General features: G+C 37.6%; 1 protein-coding gene and 1 long non-coding RNA gene across 2 annotated transcripts; both read left to right on the top strand.

The window, feature by feature from the left end:
- Positions 1 to 5,093: 5,093 nt before the first annotated feature.
- LOC126705306 (uncharacterized) lies at positions 5,094 to 5,471 on the top strand. The gene is made up of 3 exons (XR_007648235.1): positions 5,094 to 5,170; positions 5,250 to 5,349; positions 5,437 to 5,471. It is a non-coding gene; the product is annotated as an uncharacterized LOC126705306 (long non-coding RNA).
- Positions 5,470 to 7,859, top strand: LOC126705144 (protein XAP5 CIRCADIAN TIMEKEEPER-like). The gene is made up of 5 exons (XM_050404085.1): positions 5,470 to 5,485; positions 5,658 to 5,788; positions 5,896 to 5,949; positions 7,163 to 7,230; positions 7,542 to 7,859. The coding sequence occupies exons 1-5, from the start codon at positions 5,470 to 5,472 to the stop codon at positions 7,648 to 7,650; spliced, it is 378 nt and encodes a 125-aa protein (XP_050260042.1). The 3' UTR covers positions 7,651 to 7,859.
- Positions 7,860 to 11,516: the final 3,657 nt, after the last annotated feature.

Consider the following 11,516-nt stretch of genomic DNA (forward strand, 5'->3'; position numbering starts at 1 on the left):
TGCTGCATTATATACCCAGGGTTGGTTCTTAATTATATATTTTTAAAAATAGCAGAGTACTTCTCTTCTATTTGACCATGTTGAAGTTTAGGTGCCAGTAGTCTTTCTTCATGGCAAGTTCATGAGGAATTCACTTGTTGAATAAGGTTGATGGGGATGGGCCTACCTTATTTGCAAAAATCATGAAAATCTCTAGTTATTTAGATGGTTTACAAGGTTGCCTATTCACATTATTTCATTTTTTGAAAAGAGATCTAGTGAACCACTGATGCATAGTCAAATCTGAATCTGCATGTGATCACTCAGCAGTGAATTGTTCCTTGATGAAGCGTATGCATCAAATCTGTTGGAGTTTATATCCTGGGGAACACAAAATATCTAGAAATTCTGAATAAGCATGTAAAAAGTTTTTTTTTTTTTTTTTTTTTGTAAACTCTTGATTGTTGTCATGAACGTTGTTGACTTTCAATTTCAATTCAGATCCTCAATATTGAAGTTATATCTAAGAGATGTTTGAATGTATTTTCCTTCTGAAAATTAGAACGTGGATGGATGCCAAGCGTTAGGAATTTTATTTCTGGTTCTCTTTACTTCCTATAATTTTACTTTGATTTTTTTTGCAGAAACTTCATGTTAGAAATACAGAATAATTGTATTGTATTTCATCAATAAAAGAATATACATCACTGCCTTTATATAAGAGGCATATGTGTGCAGTACAAGTAGAATGTAGTACAAGTACAAGTGTGCTATACAAGTAACCTAATTGGGCCTAAAGCCCATAACATAATATACATTAACAGCCCCCCTCAAACTCAAGGTGGATGTGAGACCAACTTGAGGTTGTCAACCAAATCACGAGTGCGTCCCTTAGGAAGTGACTTGGTGAAGATATCTGCAAGTTGATCTTTAGAGGAGACGGAGAAAAGCTTAAGAGCACCATGGACAAGATGATAACGGATAAAATGACAATCAATCTCGATGTGTTTAGTCCGTTCATGAAAGACATCATTATGAGCAATATGAATGGCACTCTGGTTGTCACAATAAAGGGGAGTAGCAGAGGAGGTGGACACACCCAAATCCTTAAGGAGCCATCGTAACCAAAGGAGCTCAGATGTGGTATCAGCAAGAGCACGATACTCTGCTTCAGTACTGGAGTGGGCCACAAAAGTTTGTTTCTTACTTCGCCAAGAAATCAAAGAAGAACCAAGGAGAAAATAGTAACCTGTAGTAGACCTGCGATCAGTAGGATCTCCTGCCTAATCAGCATCAGAGAATGCACGGAGTACAAGAGGGGACTGAGCTGAGTAGAAAATGCCATGAAAGAGGGTGCCCTTCAAGTATCGAAGAATGCGCAGAACAGCAGCATAGTGAGTTGATCGTGGAGCAGACAGATACTGGCTCACCTGATGAACAGCATAGGAGATGTCTGGACGAGTAACTGTGAGATAAACTAGGCTGCCAACCAATCGTCTGTAAAGAGAGGGATTAGACAATGGTTTCCCCCCTGAGGGAGTCAGATGCGCATTAAGCTTAACTGGAGTGTCAACAGTCTTGCTATCAGTGAGTCCAACTCGAGACAAGAGTTCAGAAGCATATTTAGCTTGAGTAAGATAAAGTCCATCAGTAGAATGAGTGATTTCAAGACCCAAGAAGTAGCTGAGATGTCCAAGATCTTTCATCTCAAATTGCTGACTGAGAAAATTCTTGAGTTCTTGAATGCCACTGAGGTCATCACCAGTTATGATCATATCATCCACATACAGGAGAAGTAAAATAGTGCCTTTGTCAGTGCGACGAAGAAATAAGGCAGAATCATAATGACTGGCCATGTAACCCAAATGAGAGATGGTAGAGCTGAATTTGGCAAACCAAGCTCGTGGAGCTTGTTTAAGGCCATAAAGTGCACGTCGAATGTAACAAACCTTATTTGAGTCAACAGAGAGACCAGGAGGAGGTTGCATATAAACTTCTTCATGTAAATCCCCATTAAGGAATGCATTTTTGACATCCATCTGAAAAAGATCCCATTTACGGGCAGCAGCAACAGCTAAGAGGGCATGGACAGATGAGATACGAGCAACTGGAGCAAAGGTCTCTTCATAATCAATCCCATACTCCTGTGTAAAACCTTTTGCAACAAGACGAGCTTTGTAGCGCTCAATGGACCCATCAGAGCGAGTCTTAATCTTGTAGATCCACTTACAACCAACCACAGATTTCCCGGGAGGGAGTGTCACCAAATCCCAAGTATGGTTTTTAGATAATGCATCAAGTTCCTCTTTCATTGCAATCTGCCATAAAGGGTCAGTGGAAGCCTCACGATAGGTGTGAGGCTCATGTAATGTAGCAAGAGCAGTGTAACAATGATAGTCAAGTAAATGTGTAGGAATAGATCTTACTCGAGTTAAGTGACGAGGTGGAATGTCTTGTGCAAGATCTTCAGGCGGAGCAGGAGCAGGGGACCCAAGCTCAGGGTTGGGGTTGGGTAGCTCGTCTTCAACCTGTTCATCTTCCACCTGTTCATTAAAGGGTGAACTAGGAAAGGGATCAGTGATATCTGGTGGTTGGACAGAGAAGTCTACAAGAGAATCAGGAGCAACTACAGGAGGATCAGGAGCAGCTACAGAAGGAATATGTGCCTCATCTGGAAAAAGATCTAAAACAGAGGAGGAAGATAGGGAGGCACGAAAGTGAGAGAGCTCGACAAAGAGGCGATGTTCCCAAAAGACAACATTGCGGGAAACACGAAGATGATGAGAGACAGGGTCATAACACCGATACCCCTTTTGAGTTTCGCCATAGCCAAGAAAACAACAAAGCCTTGACCGAGGCTCAAGTTTGTTATGCTTATGTGGCTGAAGAAGAACGAAACAAGCAGAACCAAAGGAGCGAAGGTGGTGATAGTCTGGAGATGACCCAAAAAGGCGCTCATATGGAGTTTGATTTTGGATAACCGGACTCGGAATGCGATTAATAGTATGAACAGCATGAAGAGCAGCTTCACCCCAAAAAGGAGCAGGAACTTTGGCAGAGAGAAGAAGAGTACGAACAGTTTCAAGAATATGACGAAGTTTCCGTTCGGCTCTACCATTTTGCTGAGAGGTACCTGGACAAGTTAGTTGATGAACAGTGCCATAGGAATGCAAAATAGCTTGGAAAGCATATTGAGTATATTTAAGAGCATTATCAGATCGAAAAATTTTGATGCATTTGGAAAATTGAGTTTCAACCATTTTTGCAAAATTAGAATATACTTGCAATAATTCAGAACGATGTTTCATATTAAAAATCCAGCTATAGCGAGAGTAATTATCAACAAAGACAACAAAATATCGAGACCCACCAATACTAGAGACAGAAGAAGGGCCCCAAACATCAGAATGAATAAGGTCAAAGATATCAGTGGATATTGATTCACTAGTATTGAAGGGCAAAGCTGGTTGTTTTCCTAATTGGCACGAAACACAATCAAAATTTTTTTAGACACTGAACCTAACAAACCTCTAGAAGCTAATTGTTGTACCCGAGAGAAGGATGCATGACCAAGACGAGCATGCCAAAGCGCAAGGTAAGGAATTGAAGAAGCTGTAGCAGCTGCAGCAACAGAAACAGGAGCAACAAGTGGAAGACGAAGGTTGTCCACGGGAAACATACGCCCAACTCTGGGACCAGTCCCAAGCTCCTGTCCCGTCCTCGGATCCTGCACAATACACCCAGAATAATCAAAGATAATGCGATAACCCAACTCAGCTAATTGTCCAACAGAAAATAAATTATAAGAAAGGTCAGGAATATTAAAGACTCCAGGAACCGAGAGATTGGAGGTCACAACGGAACCTATATTATGACCAGACATTGTGGAACCATTTGCTGTGCGAATATTAAGAGGGTGCGGTGCAGGTTTAAGGTCAGAAAATAAGGACGAGTGAGGTGTCATGTGATTGCAACAAGCAGAATCCATAAGCCAAGAGGTAGGAGACATACTAGATAAAGCTGAGAGAGAGAGAAATAAGATGCATTACCAACCGTACGAATGACATTGGCGATGATATTTATAAGGTCATCTCTGGAAATGGTGAAAGTGGATCCAGAAGACTGAGACTTTACAGAGACGGGAGCCATAGGTTGGACACTCTCAGTGTTAGCAACAGTAGCAGTAGAAATGGAAACAGCTGATTTGCTGCGTTGATAGCAAGTCTCAATATTATGGCCAAAACGTTTGCAAAAATTGCAAAAACGTTTGTTGGATTGTCGGCGACGATTGTTGCAAGAGGTAGAAGACTTGTCCTTATTCTTCATTTTGAAGCAAAATATGCAAAAATGGAGCGCAAAAATGAAATCTACGCGAAAAACTGGGTAAGGAGGACCCGGACTGCAAAAAGTCAACTCTGGTCAAAAGTCAACGGTCAACGGTCAACCTGGGCAAAGTCAGCGGTCAACGGTCGGAAGATGACGTCACAAGATGACGTGGCGATGACGTCAGCAGATCAGTGGATGCTGACGCAGCTAGGGCTGACGTGGCACAGGTGATGACGTCAGCGGACAGATCCGGCGCGTGGAAGCGCGTGACAGAGACAGGCCGCGCGTGGCCGCGCGTGGAGGCACGTGGAGGCTAGTGGCGGCGCGTGGCTGTGACGCCGAGAATTCTGGCGGCGCGTGGGGGCGCGTGGGAGGTCCGATGAAGACGAAATTTTCACAGAACGGCAGATCTGAGAGACTACTTTCCAATGATACTATCTGTGGTCTGATCGGAGAAGCGGAAGCAGTGGTGGCGGCAAGGCAATGGTCTTTGATGTACTGGTGTCGCGGTGAAGGCAGCGGTGCTGCTCACAAAAAAACGGCTACAGAGGACACCCAAGAAAACAAGACTGCTTAAGAGTGGCGCACCAAAGGATCAGAGCAGTGGCTCTGATACCATGTTAGAAATACAGAATAATTGTATTGTATTTCATCAATAAAAGAATATACATCACTGCCTTTATATAAGAGACATATGTGTGCAGTACAAGTAAAATATAGTACAAGTACAAGTGTGTTATACAAGTAACCTAATTGGGCCTAAAGCCCATAACATAATATACATTAACACTTCACAATCAAAGAAATTTCGACATGGCATATATGGTAAAGATCCAACAGTGGAGACTAGCTTTCTGCCTGACAGGTGTGGTATCTCTCTCTCCTCCTTCCCCCTGGCTCTCTCTCTCTCTCCCTCTGGTTTTGGTACTAACGTGTGATCTTAGAGGTGATGAGGATACGCTTTCAGTGAGAGGGAGGCAGAGGAACAAGCTGAACGTGAAAGGCTGCAGAGACAGTGGTTTCTTGAGCAGGGGCGGATTCGAAGTAATTATGTGTTCTGATACCCGATAAAATTAACGTGAATGCATGAAAACTAAGTTCCTACCGAATCAAGCTTTTTGTGTATTTCAGATGAGCCTCTTCAAATTACTTACAGCTACTGGGATGGAGCTGTGCATAGGCGGGTGCTTCAGGTGAGTAGTGGTTACCTGAACTGCATATTATTAAAACTGCTTGTAGTTTTCTCTTTCTCAAATTTTTTAGGTGATTGATGTTAGTGTAACCTAAAGAAAAAAAGAAATGAGAGAGAGATCATAATATTCTTCTTCCTGACCCATTTTCTAATCATTTAGGTACGGAAGGGGATACCATAGGAGAGTTCCTTCAGGCTGTACAGCAGCAACTTGCACCTGAGTTTCGAGAAATTAGGACAACCTCAGTGGAGAATTTGCTTTATGTGAAAGAAGATCTTATCATTCCCCATGTAAGATACTATTGAATACAAGAATTTAGTTATGGTTGTGATATTCTGCTGCTGAACATGTACTAACTAATTCAATTCCACTTGTTCCCATGATTTTGTAATTGCAGCAGCGTAGTTTCTATGCGCTAATCGTGAACAAGGCTAGGGGCAAAAGTGGACTGGTATCAATTTTTCAAATTTACTCCTCTTTTAATTTGTTGTGTTTCCTTATTTCCCTTTTTGGTTTTTGGAAAAAAAGAGGGGGGGGCGCTGGACATGCTATCTTGCTGGTTATTTTACCCATGTTTGAACTAGTAACTAAATTAACCGAGGAGCAAAATAAGAGATGAGTATTTTGTATTCTGTTTTGAGTATCTTGCAAATATAATTTTATTCACTTATGCCTTATTTTGGGTTTTATAGTGGGTTTCAGCTTGCAACACTTGGCTTGTGTTAGATTCACACTTTCATGACAACCTAACAAGTGAAAAGTTATGGTGTTGTGTGCTTTTGGAAATCTTACATTCTTGATTTCTAAGATTTAAGGAAAATAAAGTTTGAAGCAGCAATATGACTGATAAATGAGAAGATTTTGTAAGATGGTGGATTTTTAGTTGCCAGTCGGGTTTTGTTATATCAAAACTTATTCATTTGCAGATGGCCAAGAAATTAGGCTCTATAACTAAAACAAGCGGCTGTGGACTTTTTTGAACAATTCTTTAGCTCTCTCTCTCTCTTGTTGCAGGTTTGTATTTGATTTGGGTGACTTATTTTATTTATCATTTTTTTTGGAGGGGGGGGGGGGGGTGTATTTGCAGCTTTTCCACTTTGATCTGCATTAGGATGTGAGAAAAATTGCTGATGCAACAATAGAAAAGGATGAGGCACATTTCATTCCTGCCTTATCATTATCTATCTCTTATATTTTGTAAATTTAACATTGCCAGAATTGATATTGAAACACATGCACAACCAAACCTTAAATATGGCTTCGATGATGTAAACATGGTGGTTAGGGCCATTTAGGAAATTCCCAATGCTGTATTTGCCATGTTATTGCAAATTTTTATCTTTTTGATTTTAAGGTCTGATTCTGGCAACTCTTCTTCCTACCTTAAAAATGTGTAGAATATATATGTATATGTGGGCCCTGATCTTTTAATTAGAAGCTACATGAAGTTACCAACAGTATAGTAGCGGGTGAAAGGTCATGGGCTCTAATCTCTTGGGGTGAGTTAAATTATAAAGCAAAATCAGGAAAAAAAAAGGGGGGAGGGGGGGTGTGGGGGGCATGTAAGGTTGGAGCATCTATGTTGAATCTTCCCTATTATGTGTAATTAAAATTTCTTGCATCTCTTTGTGTCAATTCACTAATTTTCTTGAACCTTCTGACAGTCTCATGCTGGGAAAGTTGTCGAGAGGCACTGGTACAAAAAGAACAAGCATATTTTCCCTGCTTCAAGGTGGGAGGTGTGCTTTTCTGTGAGTCATAAATTTTAGATTTGACCTATCACTGCATGTATGACACCCTCAGCTATTAATCTAGGTTGTCTATAACTACCCCAGCATCTCAGTTCTCATTCTAGAACAATTGTTTCAGAAATATCCACTTGACTTCAATCTGTTCAAAAGCTTAGATAGTTGGTGTGATTACTTTTGTTTAGAGTACTTAGCTTATCTGAAGAGTGCTACTCATCTGGGAGTGCAATGGACAAGCGGCATTATGCTCCCTAGATGTTTTCTAATCACTTCTTTTTTATCTCTGTTTTGGCAGCTATATGGCCCAACGAGAAAATGGGAGCGTTATACCATCCATGGGGATTGATTACTCGTCAAAGACATTCCAGGATCAAGAACTTTATGATATGTTTCGAAAGCAGTAGAACCCTATTTTATCATCGGTTGTTTGGGCTTGATTTTTGAATTGTTATGACTTACCTACTAGTTAAGAATGGGAGTTTTAGTTCCTTTACTCTTTTTAAGTAATTCGCATACAGATCATGGAAAATGCTTGAAATAGATTAGAGACCATTATTAATTATATTCTTCTCCCACTCTTTTATTTTGTGCTTATACAGATATGGTGAACCAACATCTCTGTCTGCCTTCTTTTCCCATTGTTAAGTTGATCTCATGATAATATTTGGATGACAATTTAAAATATGCCTAAATTGTAGCTGTCAGAATCATATGGCTACCAAATTTATCAAATGTCTTTGGAGATTGCCAAATACTGCAAGTTTTCCCATACGGGAAAAGAAGGAATTTATGTCATAGAGACATATAGACAGTACTGGTATGATCAGACTAATTTTGTTTGTGGAAGGATGTTATTCAAAATATTCATAATTGAAGGTTTTGAAACGGTTTTCTTAAAAGGGATTCAATCACTTTACCGTTTAAGTGAAGCACCTGCCCTAGAAATTGTTGTGGAAGACTTACTTTAGGCTTTATCAAGAAATAAATTGCACTAAACATTTTGTGATATTTAAGCATATATAATATATAAGATCAGGTCATGATTAATTTTGGACTTGGTGCACCACATTACATTTTATTCCATTGTGGTCAATATTGACTGTAGAAATAAAAGGATTTTTTTTTTCTCAAAAAAAAAAAAAAAAAAGAAGAAGAAGGATTATACTCATTCTTTATGATCAATAAAGTGGGTAACTTCTACATTCGAATAAAAGGGCTTGTCATCGAAAATTTATCTATATCCTAAGTACATTTTGTACTCTCATTTTTAATATATGGGGTGATTTGACCTTAATTTCTCTTTATGAGGTGAACAGGAACACAAAGCTATCAACAGCTAATCAATTCATTCTTTTTTTCTTTGCATAAACAACTAATCCATTCACATAGGATATATAATTTTTTTACACTTATATGGATGTAGTAGTAATTGTTTATTCTTATTCAACAAAAATAAATAAATATTTATTCTTTTCATGGTTTATTCTCTAGTGTTCATCGAATTGCAATCGCATGGAATTGATTAGAACCCATAAATTTGCATACTAATAAATCATTTATCTTATTTATTCAAAAAATGACTAACTCGATGTAGAATATATACATTAATTTTATATTTAAATTAAATATTAAAAATTAAAAAATTAACTTAGTATCACATTATTTTAATCACAATGGTAAAAATGGACTTGCCCCAATCCCTTCTTGTAGAAGTAGAACCATCAAATTGGATGTGCATAAAAGTACCGTAAGGGGTTGAACCAGCTAAGCCCTATAAGAATAGATTGTTTGAACATAACGGCTCAATACAATTAATTTGATAGAAAAAGGGCGTGCAAGGTCAACCTTGGTTTGCTTGTATAATTTAGTTGCTGAATTAATGAAGGAAAAACATCAAGTGATTCTTAAAAAGAGTCCAAATTTGGGATTAACACTTCCTTGAGTAAGGCCAAAGAGGAATTGTTCATATAATATTCAGTCACGATTACAGGATAATGTTGCATAAAGTATGCTTTCCTTATTTCTTTTTCGTCCCCCCTTCTGGAGGGGTTTCCTTTCTTTATATAGTTAACTGAATTGTATCTTGGCCTTCCACTTGTACAGTCACGGATCTTCCTTTGGATGTTTGTCCCATTAAGGTTTTGTTGGAAGCGGTAGAATGTGCTGCAAGTTGTGAAGACCAAGGTTATCAATTCCGTATCGTACCGGCCGGATTATATCGTACCGGCCAGCAATCCGGTACACTTGACCCTCCTGTTTCGTACCGGAAAAAATACCAGCCGTACCGGCCAATTTCGGGCAATACCGGCCGATACCGGGCGTATCGGCCAGTACAGAAAAAAGTTTTTTTTTATTATTTATTTTTAGTTTTGTAATTTTTGAATTTTTGTTAGGACAAAATAGTAACTTATTTGTATTAATTTATTAGTATTATTTGTTTTCTTAGTATGCAATGGTAACTTTTAAGCTTTCTATTTTATTTTTTTATTTTTTTCCCTTTTAATTGATACTAAAGTCTAAAATCATGAATAATTAGTTCTGAATTGAGAAAATATTTTATGGTAAACTTTTATATTTATTATAATATATATATACACAGACACATACATACATATATATATATTTATATTTATAAATATAAAAAATAGCGGTAAACCCGAAACGGTACACCGGTATTGACCGGTATCCGAAATATATTGTACCGGTGGCCAAACCGGTACGGCCTCCGGTACGGTATTGACATCCTTGGTGAAGACACTGTTTAGGGGTTATTTCTCCATTAATGCGGCCAACTGAGTTAGTATAGTGCATTGAGAATGCGGAAGTGATGATTACTTTATTTGGATATTTTTCCTTCTTCTTTGCTTGCACATCTCTACCGTCTTCTTTGGTATTTTGTTTTCTTGTGCAAGTGGCCTGCCTTACACCTCTCAAGGAGTGCTCACTCATCGGCCTAACCCTGGGGTGGTCGGCCTCTTTGTCCCTTATTCTTAGGTTCTCATTTACGTGTTGGTTCAAGACTAATGTGGGGATGGGCTCTTCTACCTCCTTGGATTGGGCCCTTGAGCTATATTTTGTACTCAGATCTTACCCCTCCCACAAGTACATAAGTAAAATAGATAATTTCAATTTAATTTTTCTTATTTATTCAAAAAACAAATTACTTTTACTGTTAAAAGCTTATAATTCAAATAACATTTTTTAGTATTTCCAACAAAGATGTCACAAATTCGACTTCTCTCTCCTCCATTGTAACTATCAAAATACATTTAATTTTTTTTTAAAAAAAACCTGTTATAAATATATCATCTTCATGATTTAAATTAAATATTATAAATTTAAAGATTAATTTATTTAAATAATTACCACAAAATCCTATTAGAGTGATGAATAGAACCCACCCCAACCCCATCTTGAAGTACTTTTCTTTTTTTTTTTTGGTGGTAAAATATAGTGACCACTCTTGGTCCCTAAACTGTTACACTTGGTTTAGGGATCAAAGACATCTCAAAAATAACACATTTGGTCTCTAAAGTATCATACATGGTTTATGGATTAAATGACTTATTTTTCAAAGGGTCTTGTTATACAAGAACCTTTGAAAAACTTTAAAAGAAAGTTAACTGATGTCCTAGGAGTATTTGTTTAGAGAATATTTTTAAAAACTTTTTTTATATGAAAAAAAAAAAACATTTAAAGGTCTATTTTGATATTGCTTATTTTGTTGAAAACTGAAAATTTATTACTGAAAATATTATAGCAAAATATTTTTTATTGCTAAAAATACTATTCATGCATTTTTCATCACTTGACTGGTCCATAAACAGTGCCATGGGATTAGCCAAGTGAAACGCAAATGCACGTTTACCTAGCTTTGCCTCTATGCAAACGTACACTAACTTTTTAAACAACTTTTTATATTTTCTATAAAAATGATATTAAAACTTTTTAAAAATGTTTTATTAACAAATGTCCTAAAGACATTCGTTAATAAATCCAAATTTTAATAACATGAGAAATATAAAAGCCGTAAAAAAGTCAATAACTGTTTTTTTTCCTTCTCCTAAAAAAAAAAAAAAAAAAGTTTCTGAAAATATGTTTTAAATCAAGATGTGATTGACCAAAATAGGTTATCTTTTCCCATTTTAATTTACCATTCATGAGTTACTAGTTACTACCCAGATGTTGTTGCTTCAAATAAAAAAAAGCTACCACCTGGTTTGTTTGTGAAGGTCAATAAATAGGCAGTGTTGTAATGTTTGTAAGAGTT

The sequence above is a fragment of the Quercus robur genome, chromosome 11 (genome assembly GCF_932294415.1).
Source record: "Quercus robur chromosome 11, dhQueRobu3.1, whole genome shotgun sequence".
Classification (NCBI taxonomy): domain Eukaryota; kingdom Viridiplantae; phylum Streptophyta; class Magnoliopsida; order Fagales; family Fagaceae; genus Quercus; species Quercus robur.